At 55.9% G+C, this 25,155-nt stretch overlaps 2 protein-coding genes across 2 annotated transcripts in view; one reads left to right on the forward strand and one right to left on the reverse strand.

Moving 5' to 3' along the window:
* Positions 1-2,520: 2,520 nt before the first annotated feature.
* On the reverse strand, positions 2,521-3,599 carry LOC116745502 (basic salivary proline-rich protein 1-like). Its single transcript, XM_032616251.1, has 2 exons — positions 3,152-3,599; positions 2,521-2,921 (listed from the first exon to the last, which is right to left on the reverse strand). Exons 1-2 carry the CDS (start codon positions 3,597-3,599, stop codon positions 2,521-2,523), a joined length of 849 nt encoding a protein of 282 aa, XP_032472142.1.
* RTN4RL1 (reticulon 4 receptor like 1) overlaps positions 3,456-25,155 on the forward strand; it is a 65,640-nt gene continuing 43,940 nt past the window's right edge. The window contains exon 1 of the mRNA XM_032615083.1: positions 3,456-3,610. Within this exon, the coding sequence (XP_032470974.1) occupies positions 3,598-3,610 (13 nt within the window). The 5' untranslated portion in view covers positions 3,456-3,597. The remainder of the gene's footprint in view (positions 3,611-25,155) is intronic.

The following is a 25,155-nucleotide window of genomic DNA, read 5'->3' on the forward strand; positions in this document are numbered from 1 at the left end:
AGTGCTCTGCCCCTCAGACCACCAACTGATGCTCTTAGGACAATCACAGCTTTGGACAGGAATGTGGCCAACGTGGGTCCCAGGAACACCCCATCAGCTTGATAAGAGTCCAGGCTGCACTTTCCCATTCCCTCAGGTTCTCTGGACCCCCAGGGTGTCGGATCTCAATTCCAGGGACCCCCGTGAGTCCAGCCCCTCCCCATTCAGGACACTAAGGCCCAGCCTGCGGGCAGCTTCAGCTCTGGCTGCGCTGTGAGTTCCAAGGGGGAAAAATTGGCTCCAGCAGAGTAATGGCTTCTCCCTAGCAGGCCCCGTATCCCTTAGGGCCTTTCCCTAGGCAGAGGTGGGCCCACTGGTGATAGAAGTCCCCCATCCTTTTATAGCACTGCCTCACAGCCCCTGTCCTAAATGAGTTGCCCTGGCCCCCATTAGGAAATGAGCACATGCCCCAAGACCCTGCAGTGCAGGACACTGGGGGCTGTTATTCAACCTAAGCGGAGAACACCTCCATCTGTCCATGGGGGTCTCCCTGCCAGAGTTACTCAGCAGTCTGAGTAATTACTGCCTGACAAGAAGGCGGGCACAGTGCTCCCCCAACATTAAACTACAACACCCACCCACGGTCGCCCCCACTCCCTGGCTGAACTCCAAAACAGCACCCAGCCAGAGGACTGAAATAACTCTGCTTCTCACACTCACGCCCAGCCCCAGCCAACTTTGCCTAAGATACTGGAGATTGTGGGGCAGGGGGTCATGGGGAGGCGGCTTGAGGAGGTGGGAGGAGGATCGGCACACCCTGATTCAGGCCCATACTTGGGCGCTGATCTGCTGTGAGATGCTGGTCAAGTTGTTCAACCTCGCTGACGTTGGTTTACTGGTGGAGGGCCTCTGCAGCTCTCAGCATCATCGAGTTCAGCTAGTGTCTGCCTGGCGGAGCTCAGACGGGGTGGCTCAGTCCAGTTCTGCAGCTGGTGGAGGCTAAGAGAATACCTCACCTTCTTTTCCCACTACAAGATGGACCAATTTTTTTTTTGATGTGGAACATTTTTTTGTATAGATTTTATTTATTTATTTATGGCTGCGTTGGGTCTTCGTTGCTGCACTCGTGGTGCCCAGCCTTCTTATCGCGGTGGCTTCTCTTGTTGCAGAGCATGGGCTCTAGGCGCGCAGGCTTCAGTAGTTGTGGCTCGGGGGCTCTAGAGTGCAGGTTTAGTAATTGTGGCGCACAGGCTTAGTTGCTCCGCGGCATGTGGGGTCTAGTCCTGGACCAGGGCTCAAACCCATGTCCCCTGCATTGGCAGGAGGATTCTTAACCACTGTGCCACCAGGGAAGCCCTGATGTGGACCATTTTTAAAGTCTTTATTGAATTTGTTAAATATTGCCTCTGTTTCACATTTTGGCTTCCTGACCAAGAGGCACGTGGGATCCCAGCTCTCCGACAGGGGATCGACTCGCACCGCCTGCTTTGGAAAGTGAGCTCTTTCTCAACCACTGGACTGCCATGGTAGTTCCGGACCAGTCTTCTTAATCTTCAGGACAAGGTTACTCTCTCACCTCCAAGCATTTGCACATTCTTTTCTGCCTGGAATGGCCTTTCACCTTCTCAGCCTGATGAATTCAGCCCTCAAGACCAACTGGCATCTCTTCTGTGAAGCCTTTCTGGATGGTCTTCCCCCCCACCACCCCCTACAGAGCTAGCAGAGCACCCTCCCACACTCTGTATCTCTTCCTGTCACATTCTAGGATAGCTTGTGGGTCCTCCCCAACTGTGCCATAAACTACTGGAAGTCCAAGCCTAGGTGGTTAGCACAAACCCAGAGCCTCAGTGTGGTTGAACGCAGGTATGGGTGAATGAATGATAAGGGCCTTCTTTTTGACCTTCTGATCATGACAAGTTTTTCCCCAAGGAATCACACTATTCACCCTCTCACTTCAATTAGATCTCTGCTTAGATGTCACCTGCTCGGAGCGGCTTTCCCTGACCTGCCCATATCAGCTGCAGAACAACACCTGGCTGCTTCTTCTTCCAAGCGCACCATCTCATCTGGACTTTCCTCAGTTGGTCCCTATTAACTGTAAACTCCGCAAGGGCAGGGACCTTGCCTTTTTCACTGGCTGAATCCCCGGGGAATAGTAGTACTCTACAATGATAGACCCTCAATAAATGTGCCTTTAAAGAGTGACTTAGCCCACTCTTTTCCCCCTCCAGGACCCCTCTTATCCCAGGCCAGTAGGGGGTGCCGGCCTCCACCCAGGATTCATCTGGCCTGAACCTTCTCTAAGCTCAGCCCAACTGGTCCCCTGTGGGACCTGCTTTTTAGGCGGTGCCTCCTCCATTTTCCACGAAGCCCCGGGCGGGGTCTGTGTAGACTGAGGGAGAATAGAGCCCCCCACCCTCCCAGGCGGAGATAGCTTGCCTGAGCCCCACATCAGTCTTTCCCTCTCTAGAATATGCAACTGGGCCTCCCCAATGCTTGCTGAGATGTGTAGACCAGCCAGGGGGCACACCACACCACCCCTCAAAAAGGATAGTGTCCTGGGTCTCGGGATGCGATGCGGCTGGGTCTGCCGGAGCTATCCTGGGCAAGGAGGAGCCGTCGAGCCTCCGAGGAGGAAGAGGAGCCGGCCAGGGAGGAGATGGGCAGGGGTGCAGACTTGTGATCGGGGGCTCTGGGCGGCGGTCCTCGCATCCCAGCCGGTGGGCAGAGAGCACGCTTCCAGCTGCCTCTCTCGGTGACCTCCATCCGCGAAGGGCGAGCGGGGGGTGGGGGTGGGGTGGGGCGGCGGGTGCGAGCCCCGGGAAGCCCACGGGGCCCGGGAGGGGCTCTCGAGTGGCCCGACGACTGGCCCGGGGACTGGGGCAGGTACTTGGACGGCCGCAGGCCAAGGCTCGTCCCCGGGTCGGGCGCAGCGAAAACACCTTGGGAGGCGGCGCCGCACGGCTGAGCGCCGCTGCCCTGGGAATAGGACGGCGCTCAGCACCGCGAGCTGAGAGCACTTTCATAAATTTTGTATGGGAGGCGCTCCGTGAGCGGGGGCGGGGAGCGGAGAGAGAGAGGGAGGGAGCTAGCGAGCGGAGGAGGGAAGGAGGGAGGAGAGGTGGGGGAAGCCGGGGGGAGAAAGGGAGGCGCCCCGCTCCGCCGATCGCACGGTCCTGCAAACGCGCGCCGGGCGCTTTCCCCGGAGCTTGGCGGTGCGTGCGAGCGCCCTTTTGCAGCAACCGCGGCGGCGGCTGCGGCCCGAGGGGGCGGAAAGGAGGGGGCCGCGGCGGGGCGGCCGGGGGGCGGCGTCCCCCCTCAAAACCGCCTGCAAAGTGCTCTGGGCTGCAGAAGCAGGCCGCCAGCTCCGCGGAGCAAGCAGCTCGCCCCGGGGTTGCCGGGCAGCGCCACGGTCGCCGGTGGGCGCCGGTGCCCTCGGCGCGGGGCTCGGGCTCACCATGCCCCTGCGGGGCCGGGCCGCCGGGCACAAGCGGATCCCCGGCTTGCCCCCGCCTCGACGCGCTCGGATTAGCTGCAGCCAGCGCCCAAGGATTTGAATCCGGACCCTGGGAGGGAGCGCGCCTAGGCCGACCTCCGAGTGGCGGCCCCGCGGCCAACATGCTTCGCAAAGGTGAGTTGGAGCTGCAGGGGCAAGTTGGAGTTGGATACGCACGGGGCAGAGCCGCGAGCCTGGGAGCCGCCCGAGAGCTGCCAGGCGCCGGGGCTCCGGGCCCGGGAAGCAGCTCTGGGCAGTCTGGCGGGCTTTGCGGGGACGCAACCGGCGAGGAAGTGCTGCTGGAGGAGCTCAGCCCCTGACTGGGGCCAGTAGCGAGACACGGGATTTGCTCCCTGGATCAAGCGGCCAGGCCTAGGGTTCTGGCTCGGCGAGGTCATTTCGAGACCACAGTGAGCTGCCCCTGATGGAAGGGGCGCCGGCCTCCTGGGACCTTAGCTTTGCCAGTATAAAGTTTTGACTTGCAGGCTCCATCCCCTGCGCGGGCACACGCCGCCAGCTTCTGCCGCTTTGGCGGGGCCGGGTCCAACCTGCGCTCCGGTGCAGCTGGCGGTCAGTCACCGCGCGGCCCGGCCGCTCACTCACTGCGCGTCCTGGTTCCCAGGTGGGGCCCGGACCCGGGCACCTTCCCTGTAGCCCCGCTTTGGTGGTCCTCTGCAGCGGGCTCTGGACACCCAGCGGCCGAGGGTTGGTGGCTAGCCCCTGCTGATCGGTTCCTCAAACTTTCCTTCTGCCTGGAGCGGAGGTATGCGAAGGCGGAGGCCGTGCCGGGAGCGAGCGCGGCCGGAGCCAGGCTCAACTTAAGAGACCGCGACCACCTCACGACGAGCCTTGGGCTTGTCGAGCACATAGCTGAGCGCTGCAAAGTTGGCGCGGGCGCTGGGGAAGTCCCGCCGCGCCCCCACGTGGCTGCCGCGCCGGGAGCTGTCCCCAGGGCCCAGGGAGGGCAGGTGACCACGCCGTGAGCCCGCGGGCTCCGCCAACCGCTGCCCGAGCCTCTGCGTCTACCTCTCTCCCTTCCCAGGTCCGGGTGGGCTGCGGCGCCCCGTCGGGACCCCCTCGTCCCTGGCCCGGGCCGAGCGGCTGACGAGCCGCCGGCGCCTACGGCTGGCTGCCCGGGCCCTGCGAGAGCCTGCTGAGGCGGGTGCTCAGGTAGCGGAGGGGCCTGATCCTTGCGCTCCGCGCTCCAGCCTTAATCCGCCCCTGTTTCCATGGCAACAGACCGAGGTGTCGTAAGCACAGGATTCTGACCTCACAGTAGGATGGGGAAGGAGAAAATGGGCAGGGGGGAGGTGGCGGAGGAGGGGGAAGCAAAGCCCGGAGATGGGCAGGGAGGAGCAGATGTGGGGGTGATGGAAGAGACCCCGTAAGCAGGTCGGACAGGTAGGTGAAGAAACCACGCCTGCGCTGGAAGCAGTAGAGGCGGTGTGGTGGTCCCGGCTGTCTCAGGCCGACCCAGGAGCCTCGGTTGCCCCACCATGTCAATATCCACAAACTTGTGTGTGACTTGTGCCCTCCACGTGGGTCGGTGCAGTGCAGGGGGGAAACGCTGACTGCCTTTCACTGTGGGTGGGAAAAGTCTCTGCGGCTGGTTGGAGAAACCACTTCACGGATACACCCCAGTTCCTCTTCCTAGCAGAATGGGACTAAAAGCCTTTTCAGCAACCAGCGGTGCTGGCCAGAGTGTGTCTGCACAGAGAGGATGCTTTTTTACAGAGCTGAGCGCAGGCCGAGGTCTGGGCAGCCTGGGCCAGGAGCGTGCAAACTTGCCCCAGTGGGGAAGGCTTCCCAGGCAGTTTTAAAGGCCGCCATGTCTGGGCTGCAGGTCTGTGATGGAGATAATAGAGAGGAACTGACATCTCATCTCCCTTTTGGTCTTTTGTCTTTTGGCAGTTTACAGTTAAAAACGAGCCATGAAGCAGCCCACGCACTTTATTTATATGGTTTAAGTGCCCAGGGAGGCTTGAGCAGCCTCCAGGAGCCTTTTTCTCACATCCTTGCTAGCTAGAGGCCCAGCTTGGGATGAGTCCAATGCATTCTGGGGGCCGCTTCCCAGGGGGAGGCTCTTTACCTTGCCCAAGAGGTGGCCACTGGAGGCTTGGCAGTCACGTGTGTTTGCCACTTGGGCTATTTTTCCCTTCCTGCACAGCTTCATTGGCAGGAGAGGTTCTACCAACCAAAGAGGCTTCTACCTGGATTGGCCTGAGGGAAGCAGAGCAGAGAAGTCCTTTGCTGGGCTGGGCTGGGCTGGGCTCCAGTGGCCTGGAGCCTGCTGGTGGGACATGGTGTGGGCAAAGGACTTTTATTTGGGTCCTTTCCTGGGCAATTTTCTCCCTTGGCCCCTGATCCTGGTCCCCAGGACTGGTCTCTTTTGCGCATACAGGCACACACACACACACACACACACACACACACACACATACATGCACACAGGCCACTCAGATTCTCTGTGTGGATTCTAGGTGTGTGCCCAGAGACAAAGATATGACTGGGGCTAGTGCCAAGAGAGGTGGCCCTTGAAGTTTCTGCTTCTCAAATTGTTCCCAAAGGCTCCCAGCAAAAATGTCATAGCATGGATTCAGATAGCTGTTGCAGTTTCCCTGCCTATCAGATGCAGAACCCTGTGTGGGGTCCTGGCTCTGAGGGAGTTTCATAGTTTAATTATGATTTGGAAAAGGATTTGAAAGATGAAGAAAGAGTAGCCCTCCCTAGTTCCTGGGAGAAGAGGGGACCACGAGCCCTACCCATCCTGCAAAGAAACCCCAGAGGAGGAAGAAGGTGAGAGTAGGGATTGGACCACAAGGGTTGTCCCTCTGATTGCTGGTTGTCCTATTGCAGTTAACATGGTGCTGACCCCAGGCAGGACATTTTAGGAACTGGGGGTGCCCTACCTCTGTGAACCAGAATAGCCCTGCGTCCTCAGTGGATCTTGCTGCTGACAGCGCTGGTAGCTTTAGGCTTCAGCTGGCTTTTCCATCTCCTGGCCTACCCCAGAAGAACCAGGGATATAAAAAGCAAATCTCTGGTCAGAGATGAGAGGTGGTCAGGGCAAGCGAGGCCCCGAGCCACCCAGCACCGTCCAGGAAGGAAGGGCAGCCTGCTGGGGGTTTTGCTTTGCAAGAAGCGGCCTGCTTAAGGTCAGGATCTATGGTTTTCATTTTTAGAGCTATAAAAACAATGCAAATCAACAGCCTCTGGGTACATACAGAACCTTAAAGTTTTTGTCTTGTTGAGCAAGGAAATAGAGTGCTAAATAGGTTTTGTTAAGTGGCAGTCTAATTAATAATTTAAAATCTTGTAGCTGTCTTTCATTAGAATTTATCTGTACATCAACCACAAAATCTGTCAAACACACTCATTTATATAAGTTAATGCCATCCCTGCATAATTCAGCAAGAGCTAGATTAAGGCCTGCAACCCAGTAAGATGCATTTCGTCCTTTTGGTTTCCATAGCCTGATGGGCTGGCCTAGTGGCTAGACTGGGTCTCCTTTGTGGGAAGAAGGGAAGGTAGAGGGGCCATGGGGTTGTCAGATGCTTGGTTGATTTGAATCCAGAGGTTCCCTAGGGAATCAGAGAGTCTCCATGTGGCCAGGTTTCAGCAGGCTCCTCTTGGAGCTATTAGTGACATGGCCCTCCTTAGCCCCAATGGAGAAGAGAAGTGGAGAATGTTCCGTGGACAGCCAAGACACTCTCCGTTCTGCTAGAGAAAGTGTAGAGGGGAAATACAAGAGCCCTGTCTAGAGGGCTGAGATATGAGGCTTTTTAGCCCAAACCCAGGTACAGAAGCGGGATTTCAGTCTTCCCAGCCCAATTCTGTCCCGTTCACGTAATGCAGCCTAGTGAAACCAATGACACCAAGACAGTTTCCTGACTTAGGAGCTTCCGGACTTCTTTCCTCAAAGCTCCTGGTCCTTATGCCAGCAAAGAGAAGCCAATAGGAAGAATTTTAGGGGAGCACCAGGTCACCTCAATAGAGAGGAGAGGCAGAGTGAGTTGCTAAATAAAGTCCATGCGTGCATTTTCTCACCAGGATCCGGAATAAAAGCAAGGAAAGCAGTGCAATGCTCCCCTTTTGTGAGCTCACACAATGTGGAAAATGTGTTTTGGTTCCGTCTCTGTCATGCCAACACAGGGCCAACTCCTCACTGCAATTTCCAGGTCCATTTTCTATAGAGGAACTGTTCAGCGCTCAAACTCCCAGCGTGGACATACTGGGTCCTTTACTGCAGGAATGAGCCTGAGTTTCTGGTCTCAGATTCAGGATACCAACCCCGACCCCCCTGGAGGGTTAAACAGCTCCGTTTTAGGAGACCAGGTGGATAACCAGAGCAAACAGTGGACTTGACGCCAGGAGAGGTTCTCGGCCAAGTTTGAAAAGAGGAAGTCTCATTAGGAAAAGGAAAAGATGGGGAAAAGGGTAGGTGTTTGCCCCCTGACCTGTGGCAGAGTTGGGACCGAGGAGGGTGAATGGGACCTTGTGGGAGGTGAATCCAACTCCAAGCTTTGGAGTCAGGGCCTGAGAAAGGACAGAGCAGAAGCTCACTCTCTGGAGATGAGAAGGAGGGGGCAGGCATCATGAAGGATGTCAAGAACGGATCTGTTTGGTACCATCTGCAGTGAAGTGGTGGTTAAGGTTAAAGCAGAGAGGAGATGACAGGGAGGAAACAGATGGCCGAGGAAGCAAAATAACTGGCGAAACGGGAACAGAGCCTCCAGGGACAGCAGAAGGCAGGACCTCCGTGCAGAGTACTGGAAGCAGCCCTTTCCTCGTGGTGCGCTGACCAGGCCACCCTGGGTAGAAGTGAGCCCGAGAGACGAGTGAGGCAGGCACCCCAGGGCGAGGGCTTCCTCAAGGCTTGGGAGACATTAACTCCCAGGCAAGGGGGCCCAGGAGCAGGGACCTTTGGATGTCGTTGAACTGGGGAGAAGAGGCACGGCTGATTTGGTGTCCATTACTAGAGCAAGGGGAGGGCATGTGGGTCTCAGAGCATACTTGGCCAAGCCTGCTGGGAGGAGGGATGGATGCGAACTGGAAGTGGGCGTCAGGGAATGGACTGTTCTTCCCAGCCTGCCTTGAATTCGACTGCGCCAATCCCTGTCCGCGTGCTGACAATAGCTGCTTATAAGTAGTGATGGGCCAAGCTGAGTGGACTTCATGCCTCACTTCATGCAATCTCCACAATCACCCATCAAGATCAGTGTGTGCTTGTCCCTGCTATCAAGATAAGGGAACCGAGGCACAGACAAATGAACTCCCTTGCCCTGGGTCACCCAGCTGGTACACTGAGTCAGGATACGATCCCAGGTTTTTCTGCCACCACGCTCTTTTCCATGCTCTCTTAACCTTTAAGCTCCACTGCCTCACGTGCCCATCTGCCTTGCTTTATATGACATTTGTTTTGCGAGGTGGCGGGCACTACTGAATCACTTGTGCCTCGTTACAGAGTTCCCTGGTAGTTCCCTTGCACTCCCCTTCTGGTGTTCATCCAGGAACATCTCTGGCTGGGACTTGGGGCTCCTGATACCCTGAACCCCTTTCTCATGTGTCCTGTCCACTTCCACACACACACTTTCTGTCTGGGGAGACACACCCCTCCCCTACTGTCTCCTGCTCTGGATTCTTCATTGCAGACAAGGATGAGACAGTGGGCCAGCACCAACCTGCCTGCTTTCATGCCCTTAAGAAAGGTGGAGCCATGGTTTATTTGGGGGCTGGGACTTCTCCATAGGTTGCTCTCCCGTGGCTCCCCTTCCAGGCTGTCCTGGTGGACTGGCTCACAGAGCCACACCCCAAACTGGTCGGTGACTAGGGAGCAACAGCCTCTGGTGGTGGCAGTTAGACTGGATGAGGGAGGTCCCTCCACCTGCACCTACCCCTCCTCCTTTGGAATGTTCCTTCACTCCTCAGGGCGCTCCCACGGTCCAGCCCTACCCTGTCAGCTGGGTGGTAATTGCAGAACTCAGAGCTATCCTCCACAAGGGATTTCTCCTGCCCCCTTCCGGCCACGGTTGCGTACCTGAGAGGCCCATTCTTCCTGCAGTTTGGAAAAGGAAAAAAAAAAGGCAGAGTCTAGCCGATCTCGCGGTGTAGAAGAGCAGATTCCCCCCTTGGAGCGAGGAGTGCCTCTCCTTCTCGGTGTGGGTGGGGCGGGGTGTCAGATCTAACAGATTCAGCGGGGTGCTTCCGAACCTGTGATTACTGTCTAATCAGTCAGTGAACTTGGGATCCGAAACTGCAAACAGACCCTGCTATGTGATTCAGAAGAGGTGCTGTGGAGCCGACATAGCAAGAGGGTTGGCACAATACTCTGTGTGTGTGCAGAAACACACCTGGTGAGCGCGCAGCAGGCTCTGGGAGTGCACGCCAGAGGTCCACTGTGGCAAAGCTGAGCGTCCCGAAAGCTCAGCTGTGGGCTCGGGCGCTTAGGTCGGCACTCCCACCCTGGGGCCTCTTGCATGATGTTGGCACCACGGGTGGCTGGCGAGCCACTCAGTGGGGGCCCCGGGAGTGGGCAGGCCAGCGCTCTGCATGCCACGTGTCGGGAACAAAGCTCAAACGGGTATATGGCTCACCCGCCCACGCAGGGGTGGGTGGGCACGACTCATCACATGTCTGCCAGGGGACAAACCACCGCAGCCCTTGGAGCCGAGGCCTCTTGGTAGCGTCCTGGGCTGATTCCAGAGGACAGTGGCGCTGTGGTTGGGGTGGATCTACAGGAAATGGAGCAAAAAAATTCTTCCCCAAGTCAGGAGAAGGGCTGAGTTACCAGCTCTCAGCCCACAGAGGTGGCATGAGAGTTACTTCTGCCTCTAAAATTGTCCTAGCAGAGTTTGCCATGTCTCTCTCTGGGCACCCGAGCCAACACGTCGTGAAGGGGGCTTTTATAGAGAGATTCATGAGGCCCTAGGGGGAAAACCGGCATTCTTCTTACAGTGATTTATTTATAGGGCGATTGGATGTTGGGGAATGGAGACTAAGGTGCCTCCATTAGTGAGAAGCACGCAAGGCTTCCTGCATTTTACATTTCATGGGGCGACTCCTACCAGGGAGCTGCTTTTTCTTTTAGAAGGTTTTACCTTTAATGTTCTATTCATGGGCTTGTCTGAGCAGGCTGGGAGGAGGAAGGAGCAGGCAGTACGGTGGGCTTCGGAGGAGGCGGGCCCGGGTAGGTCACGCAGTGGCCAGCGTGGGGCAGCCCGGGCAGGCTGGGCGGAGGGCGAGGGCTGTAGCACGCCGGCCGCCACCTCAGCCTGTGCTGCAGGCAGCACGTCTCACGGTGTTTACCCTCCTGTCTGTCTCTGTCTTCACCGGCCGCCAGGCTCTGCCTGTAGCAGCAGCTCTGTGCGACCCTGGCTTTGGCCTGGCTAAGACCCTTTTCTTCCTGGGGGCCCTGGGGCTCCGGAAAGGACCCCAAAATTGGAGTCCCAGGGCTGGGTTTGGTTCCGTCTCTGTGGCTGACTCACTAGGACCCTGGACACTGGGCCTCAGTTTCCCCATCTGTAATACGACTGGATTGACGGTTTGACAAATGTTTTTCGGCAGTAGAAGAGCTTCTTCAAATCATGTCCAGTGTTAGAGCCCAGAATACAGAGCAGATAGCGCAGGTGGCCCTGGTCAGAGCTGGCTTGAGGGACCTCCTCCTCTGGCCTTACTGCTACCCTAGCAGCTCCTCCAGTTTGGGGGCTGGGGTCCGCTGCCAGCAAGCAGTGCCGGCAGGAAGGCCACCGGCTGTGTCACGTGCTGACGTAGAGGACACCGCACTGCCCACGGGCCTGGGTTTGAGCTCTGTCTCGTGCAGCGGGGCTTGGACCCCTGGTGACCACTTAGCTGGGAGAAGCTGTCCACACTTGGAGTCTGCTTGCCCTCACCTCCCTCTCACCCCTCAAGGAGGACGCATCAGCCGTCACTCCACTGTCACCTCTCTGGCTTGACGCTGACCCTACCAGACATTTTCCTTGTCTCACCTGACGTGGTGGCCTTTGATGCCGTCGGCCATAGTTTCCCTTGGCTTCCCCGATGGCCACCCCCCTGGTCTTTCTCCTGCCTCTGTGGCTGCTCCTTCTTGGCCAGCTTCACTACCTCCTGCCATCCTCCAATATGGTGCCTCCCAGGCATTGCTCTGGGGGTGTCAGCTCGTCCACAGCTATAGCGCCCATTAACTGACCCCCGCCCCCCAACATCCCATCTCCAGATGAGATGTTGCTTCTGACGTCCGGAGCCATCCAGCCAGCTGACCCCTCCCCCACATGTCTCCACTGGCAGCCACACAGGCCCCTCAAACCCAGTGTGTGTGAAACCGTGCTCTTACTTCTACTCTGAGCTCTGAGCAAGCTCGCTCTTTCCCCATTTCTCCCATTTCAGCATATGGCAGTACGATCCCTGCAGGTACCGTCAGCCTGAGAATTGGACCCATGAACGTCCCCCCTCACCCCACCCCTCCCCATTAATCTGAGATGTGCTGCCTGTTCTCCCTCAGCATCCTTCGTGCACCTCTTCTCCCTACCTCCACCCTAGCCTCGGCCACCATCCTCTCCCCAATCACACCAGTAGCCTCCCTGCCTCTACTCTTGCCTTCGCCCAATCCAGCCTTTACGTGGTGGCCAGATTCTACAATGCGGTGGGATCTTGTCCCTCCTTGTTTAAAAGACTTCAGTGATTCCTTTTCCTTCCGGGGATAGTCCAGACTTCCCAGCCTGGCCATCAAGTCCTCCTCTCTTGCCCCACCTGCAGCCCCACCCTCTCCTCTCCCCACTCCCCACTTTGAACTCTGAGGTCCAGCTCTAATGAACTTCTTTCAATCCCTCGACTGAACTGTGCTCTCTGTCTGTCTCTAAGGATTTGCAACAAGCAGCTCCTGCTGCCTAGAACACTCTTCACTGCTCTCTTCCCCTTCACGCTCCTCCTTCAGGACTCAGCTTACACATCACTTCTCTGGGAAACCTTCCTGCACCCCTTGGATTGGGGAGCCATCCTCGATGTCCCACCATATCCTGTACTTCCGGTCACAGTACTCTATTTCTTTTTTTAAATTTATTTCTGGCTGCATTGGGTCTTCACTGCTGCACGTGGGCTTTCTCTAGTTGCGGCGAGTGGGGGCTACTCTTCGTTGTGGTGCAGGGGCTTCTCATTGCAGGGGCTTCTCATTGCAGTGGCTTCTCGTTGCGGAGCACAGGCTCCAGGGTGTGCGGGCTTCAGTAGTTGTGGCACGCAGGCTCAGTAGTTGTGGCTCATGGGCTCTAGAGTGCAGGCTCAGTAGTTGTGGCGCACGGGCTTAGTTGCTTTGCAGCATGTGGGATCTTCCCAGACCGGGGCTCAAACCCGTGTCCCCTGCGCTGGCAGGCAGATTCTTAACCACTGTGCCACCAGGGAGGTCCCACTCAATCTATTTTATTGCAATTACCTTTATGTTATCTGCCTTCCCCACTGTATGGCAAGTTCCTTGAGGAGGCAGCTTACTCTTTACCCCGCCGCCCCTTCAGATCTGCTCTCCACCCTTCTCCAACCTGCTCTCTGTCCTGGGAGCTTGGTCTGTGGAACTTCAGCAATGAGCTCCCATGCCCTCTTGCTTCCAGCTGGGTTCAACCAATGGTGGGTCGCCATGGGCTCTCTGTGTCCCTCCACCATAGGTCACCCAAAGGTTCTCCCAGAAGTATAGCCTGAGACAAGGATTCAAATGCACGTCTTTATTTGGGAGGGATCCTAGGAAACACTAGGAGATGAGTGGGGAAATGAGACAGAGAAGGGAAGAAGCCAATAACAGGTGTGTTATCATGGGCAACCAGAACTTAATCTCACTGGGGAACTTCAGATACAGTCTAGAACATGCACCTCAAAGTTCTCTCACTCCAAGGGGAGGGAGCTGGGGTATTTATACACAACTCGCATCCCTCACTGGCTAAGAGTACAGTTCCCCTGGAGAAAGCAAAGACAGCTTCCCTGCTAGACGAGGCCCTCAGGCAAAGGAATGCAGGTTCTGACAGTTGGAAGTCAGTCTGGTATATGTGAAAGGGTCAAAGCCCTCACAGCAGCTCTTTCTCCAGGCTCGGTAAGAGCTCCCTCTCCTCACTCAGCTCTGTGGGGAGGGGGCCTTAAAAGACATTATCTCTTAGGGTTTCCTTACCCACTCTTCTCATCTTTATTATGGACTCATCAAATTACTCAATCTGACAGTGCTCTGTTTTTCTTACCAGGACCCAACTAATACAGCGTCCTGCACAAAATAAAATGTAGCACAAGTGTGACACTGGGTAAAGAGTACTGAATCAATAACTAATGTCGTGTCTTTATGAGCTGACTGCCAATGTTGATCGAATGTTGATTACATGTTAATTGGAACACAAGGAACCTGGTACCAAAACCTAACTTTTAAATTGCTCTGCAACTCTAAGAAAAAATCAAATCACGATAACCTAGGGCTTAAAAAAAAAAGAAAAGAAAAAAAGAAACTTCGTATCAGGAACCAGGAGGAAACAGATTTTTTTTTTTTATGTGAGGAGTATGGAGAAAGGTGTCTCATGGTTTTCCCTGTACAACGCCTCATTAAGAGCAGAAAAGGCAGGTTGTATTAGTCCCAAGTTACAGATGAGAACACTGAGGTGCAGAGGGGCTACAGAGCTCATCTAGGGCGCAGGGCTGTTGCTGCCTCACCCCAGCCCTCTTCCATTCCTCTGTAGGCAGAGAAAGCTAACAGGCACGGAAAGACTGGGCAACTGGGCCACAGAGGACGTCCAGCAGGGCAGGAGCTATGTCGGGGAAAGAAACAGCACTCTCCCTCAGAAAAGTTTAGGGCTGTACTTGGCAGATTTTTATGGAACAAAATTTGCACTATTGATTCCGTGGCAAATGAAAACCTCTCGTGGACATTCTGGGCTTCAGAGATCTGAAATGTTTAAATGAGGCAAAGCTGAGCTCAGGTGGTGCCTGGGGTGAGAAGACTCGGCCTCTTTTGCCTTCTCTCCCATCTGTGGAAATGCCTTTTACTTTGAACTACTTCCTCTCCTTGCAGGGAGGATGTTGCCCAAGCCCGCGGTTGATACAGCATCTCTGAGCAGGGAGAGAGGCGGGGACAGTTCACAGGGCCATGCTCAGGAGAACGCACCAACCGAAGGGGGAACTTTACCACCAAATCATGGGGCGGCAATTGGCCCTGAGGCTGCCTCAAGGTAGCAGTGGTATCGTCTTCCTGTGATTGGCCCACTGCCCCTGGTGGACTGGTATTTCTGCCTTCAGTGAACAAATGTGATGGTGGGGATTCGAAGTAGCTCATTGGAAATGGTGGGTTATTGCAAAGAGATGCATGACCTGGACTCCAGAAGCCTCCAGGAGAGGGGCTAGCTCTAGAAAGTAGCAACCTCTCTGTGGTCTCTCTCGTGGCCTCTCCTTCCACCTAAGACAGCTACTCCTGCCCCCACCCCACTGTCTGCACCCATGACTTTTCACCTCACACAAGGGCCAATATGGCCACCCAGGGCTGCTTACTCTTTTTTTTTTTTTGCGGTACGCGGGCCTCTCACTGTTGTGGCCTCTCCCGTTGCGGAGCACAGGCTCCGGACGTGCAGGCTCAGCGGCCATGGCTCACGGGCCCAGCCGCCCCGTGGCATGTGGGATCTTCCCGGACGGGGGCACGAACCCGTGTCCCCTGAATCGGCTGGCGGACTCTCAACCACTGCACCACCAGGGAAGCCTCTCCTTGGCTCTTAATGTGGTCCAGGCTGTAACCCTAGTACAAGATCAGAGATCAGTTCCATAAGCCCTTGCCTTTTACTCCTAAGCACAAAACATAGAACTTAGTTTTGTGTGAGGTCTTGCTTTTTTTCACCTGCTGCCTCATTTATACAGCAGCCTTCTCTCCCTAGAGTAACATTTTTGAACTTTGCAAATAATGCATACACGTGGCAGAAAACATTGGAAAACCACAGGTTGGCAAAAAGAAGAAAATCACTATAATCCCACAAGTCAGAGTGGGAACCCTCATCCCTCCCAGAGCATATGGTGCATCCTTCCTTCTAACCTTCTTTCCTACATTCATGCAAATGTGCCCTTGTTGCATTAACAGTAGATCTCAAACGCCTTTCTAGGGTGGTCATTCGAAACCTGTTTTAGTGACCGCAGAATGTCCCTCGTCTGACTGCCCATCCTCTGGGTTGTGCGTGGAGACGGTTTCCCTCTTTTTTATGCCACAGCCCACACCTGTGCACATGCCTCGGCCCATGTGCTGTGTGGGCTTCTGGGCAGGGGAAGTCCTTCATAAGGTCTTCATAAGGAAGCCAGTGTGAGAGGTCAGTGATGCCCCTTAGGTAGGTGAGCTTGACACTACCCCAAGTAGCAGACAGCAGGATGCAAAGCCTTCTGGTTATTTGAGGAGGAAGAGGGTGTGTGTGGGGGTGGGGGGCAGAGACATGGTCTAGGTCTCCAGCGAAGCGGCCTGTGAGCACACCAGAGGGGGAAGATGTACAGAGGCTTTAGCTTTCCTTGGAATCAGAGTGACTTGTGGCACCAAAAACTCCTGAGGGCGGAGCATGAGGAAGACCATGGGCCTGGCCTCTGATCCGGACCAGGGGATTTGAGTGAATTTGACAGATTTGCAGGCTCTTTGGTGCTAGAAGAGACCTTATAACTCAGCTGAGAAAACCAATGCCCAGAGAGCCATGGTAGGTTGCCCAGCATCACACAGCATCGGGTTGGTGTGTTCCATACGATGTCCAAAGCATACTGGCTGATAAGATTGGTAACATGTCCCTTACCTGTCCAGGACCCCCATCGCCAGCCTCTCCCTGTACCTCTACTCCGGTGGAGCCCTCGTTGGTGGCCTCTGTGGCTGTGCTAGTGGCTGTCCTCGCTCAGTGGAGGCTTTCTCCCACAAGAGGAGAGGGTCTGGTAGGGAGAGCTCATGCCAGGGGTCAGTGGCCGAGCCCTTCACCTCCAAGTGGGGATCTGGCCAGACCCAGATTCAAGTCCTGGGAATGACCTTATTTCTATGAACTTGATTTACTCCATCTGTAAAATGGGGCCACCAAGAGCACCTGTCTTGTAGGGCTGCGAAGCTTAAATGAGATGATGCTGATGACGTTCTTGGCACTTTACCATGACCCAGAATAGGAGTTCAACCACTGCGGCCTCAGTATTAGTAGCGTGAGTGGTCACTTCCTGTGCTGTCGTTCCTGTGGGCCAGACCTGAGTGCCCTTTGAAGCTTTGCCTCTCTGTGTCCAGGGCTGAGTCTGTGTGAGTGGACAAAATGACATAGGCCAGCCCTGGCCAGGGGGAGGAGTCTCGGGACCAACAGGGATGGGTCACCTTTTTTGGGGAGGACTGGCTCTGTCCTGAACTCCCTGCCCCCTCTGCCTACAGTCAAGGAGAAGTTCCGTAAGGCAGTGCAGGGCTGGGGGGCGGGGGAGTTGGAAAGCATTCCCAAATGGTTTTCACTGGTTCGGGAAAGTAAGAAGAGGTTGAAAGCCTCCCCAGAAAACTGGGACATCATCCACCCACCACTGGCCCACAGCCCTGTCTTCTCCTCAGCTGCCTCTTCCTTCCCTCCAAAAACAGGGTCTCCCTGATCAGAAAGGAAAGCCTGGCCCCAGCCCAGTAACTCTGTCTCTTGGGCTGTGAAATGGACACTGCTTCTTCTCAAACGTATTCCTGGTCTGCTCGGGTTTGCCTGCTGCCTCTGTATACAGAGATGAGTAGCTGAGAGCAAAGGCTGTGGAGCCAGATGGGCGGGAATCAGGGCCCTGCTCTGCCACTTACCAGCTGCCTGACCTTGGGCAGATGCTTTTAATTCTTTGGGCCTCAGTTTCTTCATCTGAGAAGTAGGGCCAATGCCATCTGCCTCTTGGGGTTCTGAGAACTCGTGACAAGGTGGGTGTAAAGCACCTTCCTGGCAGGTAGCAAGGCCTCAGTGAAATGCTGCTGCTGTTCTGTCTTCATCATCCTGATCTGTTATCCAACAGCCCTGTACCGAGGCCTACTGTGTGCCAGGCTCTGTGAGGTCTTCAAGTACCAAAATGAATGCCATAGTCTGCTTCTCCGTGGCTTTGCCTCTTGGTCGTTTTCCTCATTGGAGATCCCTCTCTTTGTTTTTGTTTAGGGCCCCACCTTGCCCTGTTGCAGGATCCACAAGAAAAGAGGCTGGGGGTGTATACCTGCCTGCTGGGGAATCAGGCCTCAATGGGCCTTGGGACCCTGCAGGATGCCTTGGCATCTTTGCACCAAGCTGGTGATCTGCCCACTTTTCAACAGGCTGATACAGTCCTGGGGAGAGCAGGGTGTGTCTGGGGAGCTGGAAGTGCCCCTGGGCAAAGCCCTCAGAAGCCTGGGGCAAGAGCTGTCACCTCCCTCACAGAAGAAGTTGGAATCATTTCTCTCTCTCCACTCCCTTGGAAAGAGCAGCAACATGGGAAGGGGCGGGGCGCGGGTACATTATTGGTTATTGGTGGGTTTGCCCTGAGAGAGCAGGGAGCGGGGGAGAAACAGCTGGGGCTACATGCCTGCCAGGGCCCAGCCCAAGCAGCCCCAGATGGGGACACAGATCCTTCCCTCCCACACCCTCTCCTCCATTGAGAAGGGGTCCGGCTCCTCCCTGTACCTGGGGTACAGAGGCTCCCTGGTCGCAGGCTCTGTTCGCCTCTCGGCTGTCCAGCCCGCTGGGAACTGGCCAGGGCATTTTTTACTAACAAGCTAGCCACACTACAAACATCACAATCTCAACAGAATTAACAAAAAGAAAAAAAGGGAGACAGAGACAGAAAAGGGAAAGAAAACAGTCCTTGCACAAATGCCACTGCAGTGTCTGCCAGGACCTAAGATCTGGTACTATCTATTTTTTAATAATTGAGGGTAATAAATATGTATTTCTTTCTCCTCACCACCCCCCATCCTCTGCAGCTTGTCAGCTCCCTGCGTCTCTCCTCTGATCAGACCAAGTCTTCCCCAAGCAAAAAAAAAAAAAAAAAATCCTTTAAGCAAAAAGGATTAAAGCCTTGAAAGTAGGTCTGCCTGAGCTAGGGACAGGAGGGGTGGGTGGGAGGTGGGCTGATCCCACAAGTCCCTGGTGGGGGCCTCAGGAGCAGAGGGCCATGCCGGCTCACTCCCTGCAGCCCATTGAGTTCCAGTCCCAGGCAGCCCAGCCCTCCACTGGTCCCTGAGGAGGGGCTAACCTGAGAACCAGGGTCCCCCAGTCCCCCACAGTATAAGACGTAAGAAAGAGGGCTTTGGTTTCAGTTCCAGCTTGGCTTTGCAACCTGGCTTTGTGCTTTAGGGACCTGTGTGAACTTAGAGCGAGCCCCTGAACCTCAGTTTCTCCAGCTGTAAAATGGGAATATGAATAGTACCTATCTCACAGAGGATGAAATAAACTAAAGATAGCCCAGTGCCTAGCACATGGTAAATACAAAATAAAGACATTATTTTAATCCAATTCTTCTCAGACACAGAGAGAAGTCTGTACTCTCCCCCATCCCATGGCCTTCCACAGTTCTCAAGGGCCTGCCAGGCATGCCGGTTTTTCATGCGTCATTCCCAACACCCCATGAAGAGGGGGTTGAGACCGAGGCTGGGTGGTGTGATCAGGAGCCTGTCCTAAGGCTGGTGGATCAGTAGGCGATAGAACTGGAACTCAAAGTAAGACTTGCATCCTTTCCCCCACTTCTGATCTTGCCACCCTTTCCTCCACCCCATGCGGCTTCCTGACAGGGCACCCAATGTCCCCAACTCTGGGTGCAGGAACCAAACCAGGAATCAACACAGGGAAGGGAGGGCCCGGCAGGGGCAGCTGTGGCTGCTGCTTAGCAGACCCGCCATCCTCCGCCTGCAGCTGCCAGCCTTTGCAGCTCTGCTGAGACAGCGACCACGCCTGGCCCAAGTGGGCCTCCCTCCCTCCCAGCTGGGTACATGCACACAGCGCTGGCTGCAGGTGGCAGGCTGTGGGCCCTTGCGCCTACCCAGGCCCAGAGCCCCTGGCCGGCCCCAGTGCTCAGTGCTTGGCCACAGGGCCTCTAGGGCCCCCCTGCCCATTCCCGGGGACAGCCCTGCCCTGGCTGTTCTGGGCCCGAGGCAGGAGAGGAGACGCAAGGCCTTGAGGCCGGAGGGCAGGAAAAGCAGGGAGGGAGGTGGCTATTTATAGCCAGCTTTGCTTTTGTTCCTTTTCCAGCAATGCTCCTCTTGAAATAGGAGCAGGGCTGGAGGCTGCAGCTCTTCCCCAGCCGCCTGTAGTCAGTGCGCATGCGTGTGTGCCTGTGTGTGTGTGTGTGTGTGTGTGTGTGTGTGTGTGTGTGTGTGTTTGTGTGTGTGTGTATGGGGGACACACATGTATAGGGATGGGGTAGCAGTGGACACTTCAGTGCAAGTGTGTGCAGGGATGGGATGAGGGGATGGTCAGCTCTGTGGGTATGTACGCCAACATGTATGGAGGTGGAGATGGGTGTTCTTTGTGAGTGAATATGTGTGTACTCGCATATACACATGCATGTATAGGGATGGGGCAGCTCTTTGTGTGTGTGTGTATGTGTTTATATTAGTGGGCACACACATGACCCACTAATATAAGGGGTGGGTCAGCCACTCCTTAGTTGCTGTGTGCATGTATGTGGGCATGTGTACACATACATATGTAAAGATGGGATTGGAGTGGGCTGGGCACGTGTGTGTGTACCTGCCCGTGTAGAATGTGATGTGAGCAGCCTTTTAGGGTGGGTCTATGTCCATGCAGCAGGATTGTTGGAGAGTAGTCACCCTGTGTGTGTGTGTGTGTGTGTGTGTGTGTGTGTGTCATAGTGTACATTCGAGTAGAGGGGTGGAAAGGGATGGCAGCTCTTATTGTGTGCACAGCCGACTATGCACTCCATGGACCCTGTCTACCCAGCACTCTGTGTCCCCAGCACACCTCTTCTGAGCAGGGAACAGTAAATGGATGACTAGGAAGGAGTTGTGTGTGTGCCCGTGTAAAGGGACTCCAGGGTCCTAGCCGGCTGCAGACGAGCGTGGCAAACCCGCCCATCCGGCAGGCATTTGAGAGCACTTTCGGAGTCCCCCTCGGTGCCCAGACTACTCGCTGTTCTCTCCACTTCTCCGAAGCCCGTCAGGCCGGTGGGTAGAGCGCGCCAGGGCGTTGGCGCGGCACAGCCTTAGGTAGAAAAGTGCGGCCAGATGCCGGGCGAGCCTGGTGAGGAAGCGCCCGGGCTCTGGGGGCGCTCCTGGGTGTCCAGTCTGGCCCCCCCGTCTCCTTCTCTGCCTCCGATTTCACATCTGTGCAATGGGAGAGTGGAGCCGGCTCAGGGCTGCTGCTGGGATCAGAGGCGGGAGGACTAGAGGAGATGCGGTTTAGCACAGCCCAGGCGCTCCGGCAGCGGCCGATCAGGCTCGGACTCGGGGGTCTGCTGCTAGGACGCAAGCCGGCGAGGGAGCAGGTTTCCGAGCGCGGGGCCCCTTCCGGCCCTCTGGCCTAGGCGCCCGCGGGGTGGGAAGCGTTTCCCGGGCGGCCCACAGCTCCCGCGCCGCAGCAGAGCGATAACCCAGATCTGTCAGCGCGGCCCAGCGGCTCCGTAGCAGAATCCCCGCCCCGGGAGGGGTCGGGCCAGGGGTACTCGGGTGCCGGCCAGCCCCGGAGGCTCAATGGGGGGCGCGGGGGCCCGAACCCAGCCTCAACCTCCGGGCCCCGCCTCGCCGGCAGCTCCGGACGGATGCTACAGCCCTCCTGCCCCTCCCCCAAAGGCCAAACAAAACATAGTAAATATTTAATCCGGGCCAGGGAGCCGAGAGGCCTCCCCGCCCCCTCCGCAGCCGTCTGGCTCCTCCGCCAGCCCCGTTCTCCTCGGTAATGAGGCAGGAGCAGCAGGGATCGATCGCGGCCCGGGCGGGCTGTGGCTGGGGGCCTGAGCGCTCGGGTGGCATCGCTGTTCGCCCCCCAACCCCCTCCGCGGCCCCAGACCCGGGAGGCCCGAGCCGACCGGGCGCCTGAGCTTGTGCAGGAAGGCCAGCGAGGAGGGTGCTGTCGCGCCCTTGCTTCCCCCCCGCACCCCCCCCGGCCCCCCATCCCCCCGTCTCAAACCTGTGTGAGTTTGGGGGAGGAGGCGGGGTGGAGGGGGTTCGGAGAGGAAGGAAACAGTCCGGGGGAAGGGGGCGGTGAGAGTGGGGAGACAGTCCAATCCCTGCGGGTGCCTGAGCTCCTGCCCCCAGGCTCCACCAAGGCCCGGTGGCCCAAAGCCTGCAGGGACCTTGGGTGAGGCCTGGGTGGGGCAGGGACAGCCAGGTGGCCAGTTAGGAGAGGCTGGTGAGATATGTCTATGGTGCTATACTCCTGGGCATTGCCTGGGAGGATACCTAGAGGAGTGATGACATCCCTGCTGCTCACTCATTCATGCAGCAGTTCATTATTGAGCACCTACTATACGCTAGTCATAGGCTGCCAGGAAGGGGACACCCAGGTTGGGAGCCTGCAGAGAGATTACGTTCCAAAGGAGGAAACAGTTAATGAGTAAACACATAAGGTGACTTCAGATAGCGGTTGAGTTTAGTGTAGAGAATAAACTGTAATGTGATATTGTGCTTGGCTGGGAGAGGACCAACTTCAGCTGGGGTGGAGAGGGAGCTAATGACCAAGGGTCGGGCCAAAAGCATCTCAGGCAGTTTACAGCAAGCGCAAAGGCCCAGAGGCCGAGATTGGTGTTCTAGGACTGGAAAGAAGGCCGGGGAGGCTGGACTGTAGTGAGTGGGGGAGAAGCAGGCCGTGGCAGATCCCGTAGGAGCTTTTGTAGGCCAAAGGAGGAGTTTGGATTTTATTCTAAGTGCAGCGCAAAGGCATTAGAGGTATTAAGCAAAGGAACGGCATGATCTGATTTACATTTTTAAAAGCCTCCTCGGGCTGCAGTATGGAGAATAGAAGGTAGGGAGTTAAGGGTGGAGGCTGAGAGGCCAGACTGGCGGGGGGGGGGGGTGCAGTGGCGCACAGGCGGGAGGCTGGTGTTCTGCCTGGTTTGGACAATGACTGTGAAGTGGTCATCAAGGCCTGTACAGCTGGTAGGGCCCCCCAGCAGCTGGAACAGCCTGTTCCTGGGCTCTTGGCTGGCCAAGTCCCCGGGTTGTCCCCACCCTGTCCCTCTGACCCAGACTCCACAGAGGGCTGCCCAGGAAGTTTTTTTAAGGAGCATTAGAAAATGTTGACATGTTTTTTGAAACAATTTCAGATCTGATATCTCTGCCAGATTGAGTTTGTAACCAGCTTTATGGTTTAAGCCTGCTGGGATTTCATCAAAGGTGTCTGCTGTTTACCCAGAACCATCGCATTGGAGAAAACGGCAAACAGACCTGCATTTCTATCTGATTTCACTTTTTCCCTTTTCTCATGAATTTAAGTGCTTGTGAAAAGCAAGGCTGATAAGGCAAAGCAGTGAGGCTCAAACCCTGAGGAGGGGTCTCAGAAGGAGCAGAGCAGAGGTTTATAAATAGAGCTGAGGAAAGTTAGGGGTGGCTGGCCTCCGCTCTGGCAGGCTGAGAGACACTCCCAGCCAGCAGCTAGCTCTCCGCAGGGGGACACAGAGAGGGTAAGGGGAGGTGGGAAGAGCTGCTGTCCACCCCCAGCCTGGCCAAGATTTCTAGGCCATCTCCTGGTGTCCGGTGTCTTTACCGGTTTCCAGATCATTTCAGACTCTGGCAACAATAAAAGACTAAACATCAGCTCCCACTTGGAAAGCAGTGGTGACCTAACCTCGGAGATGGGTTCAGTGAGACAGACCCAAGCTTTCCTGGGAAAAGCCCGAGCGAGGAAACAGATCAAAAGGCAAACGGGAGGCGGCTCACGAAAGTGCCAGGAAAATCACCTTCCTCCCCTCCTCTGCCAGTGCACTTGGGACGAAGCCCCTTCTCCTACCAGGAGGTCTGAGCCAGGATGGGGCAGGGCCCAGGGACTCTCATCACAGCCTTAGTGCTCCCTCTGCCTCCCCAAGGATTCTACGTTAGTGTTATCACCACCTGCCTAATAGTGTCCGCCTGTTGACCCAGCAGATGTTTCAGCCCGATGGGGGACATGCTGGCCCTGCAGCCTAGGAGGAGAAGGTGTTCTGACAAATTTGGGTTAATGTGCCTTGTTCAGTTGCTTGAGCAAGAGCTAGGTAAGTGCATGGGTTGCTCGGCCATACAGGCCATCTCTTACCAGTTGTACAGGAGACCCACTTGAAGGTCAATCGATATGAACCAGTTAGCAAGAGGATAAGGACTTGTGCATCCTGAACTGACTGTAGATCTGTCAGCAAGCCATCTAAGAGCGCTGCTACGGATACAGAGTGCCGGGCAGAACCAATGATGTGCTCTCTTGCCTGCTGGCACATGGTGCTTCCGTGGATGGCAAGAGTCAGCCCCCTTGTCTCTGGGGTGAGCCTGCAAGGAGGAGAGCGAGGGAGGGCCAAGGTCTTGTCCTCCCAGAGCCAATTCTAGGCCCTCCTGCTTGTGGAGGCTCCCCTCCCCCACCTTCCTTTCACAGACACACAGTGAAAGCTCAGTGGGCTGAGTTCCATCCCTGTGGGATCAGGGCATCATCACAGGCTTCCTGTGAGCGGGGAACCCACACACTCCAGTTACAGAACCTGCACCCAGGGCCTTAGGAATATTAGCTGCCATCTTCGGAGGGGCTACATCATCTCATCTTTATAAGACCCCTCTCCCCAACCCAAATAGGTATTATCCCCTTTCCTAGACAAGGATACTGAGGCTTGGAGGTGGGAAGCAGCTGGTCTGCTTGTGCTGCCCAAGTGATTTGAGCCCAGGCCTGGCTGCCTCTGGAAGCTAGGGCCTTTCCACTTGACTGCAGCCTTCTCATAGGTTAGGTAGGGGCAGGGGTTTCTTCGGAATTGTGGGCATAGGAGGAACAAGCTCACCAGCTGGCAGGAGAGGATGGAGTGGGCCCTTTGGTATTTTCTGGCCTGAGAACATCTGGGCAAATTCAGACTGTGGGAAGTGTTTGCCCTGCTTTTGTCCTAGGAGGGCTCAAGTGGGTGTCCTGTTGGGAGAGTTGGTGGGTCCATGGTAACAAAGTAGGCGTGAGCACGGGGGGACCCTGCTCTCTGCCTCCTGAGTCATCCCATCTCCAGCCCAGAATCCCTGGGCTCCTCTCTAAATATCCTCATAAAAGATGGAAGGAAGGCCACTCCATCCTCTCAAACTCTCACCCACCACTTTCCCCTCAATACCTTATCCTAGCACACAGTGTCTGTTAAATATCCTCATAAAAGATGGAAGGAAGGTCACTCCATCCTCTCAAACTCTCACCCACCACTTTCCCCTCAATACCTTATCCTAGCACACAGTGTCTATGAATTGCATCCAAGCAGGCACTTCTCAGAGGCAGTACAACCTGCTTTTACCCCAAAGATTGGGAAATGTGATCCACGAGTGGGACGAGGGAGAAGTAAGGTAGACTTTTCTGCAAAGAGTTTTTGATTCTGTGTCCCCGAGAATGGGCCGAGTCAAAGGAGTCATGGGGTCGGGGGTGGGAGCTGGGCAGGCTTTGCCGTTATTCCAGATCTGGTAGCTCACAATGGTTCATGGGAGATTGCCTCACCTCACAGCGTTTTCCTCTTGATAGCGTCGGTGATGGTGAATCCTTGGCCACTGAGGGTGGGAGTGACTTTTTTCGAAAAGGCCGAGAGTAATTTGAAGCTGTGTATTATGAATA

Source organism: Phocoena sinus, chromosome 20, assembly GCF_008692025.1.
Source record: "Phocoena sinus isolate mPhoSin1 chromosome 20, mPhoSin1.pri, whole genome shotgun sequence".
NCBI classification, from domain to species: domain Eukaryota; kingdom Metazoa; phylum Chordata; class Mammalia; order Artiodactyla; family Phocoenidae; genus Phocoena; species Phocoena sinus.

What these genes read in the sequence shown, in the direction of transcription:
- LOC116745502 (XM_032616251.1), bottom strand. Translation starts at nt 3,599, where the DNA reads ATGTTGGCCGCGGGGCCGCCACTCGGAGGTCGGCCTAGGCGCGCTCCC. An exon ending in CGGCGCGCGTTTGCAGGACC is followed by an intron (nt 2,922 to 3,151) that starts GTGCGATCGGCG and finishes CCGCCTCCCAAG; the next exon opens with GTGTTTTCGCTGCGCCCGAC.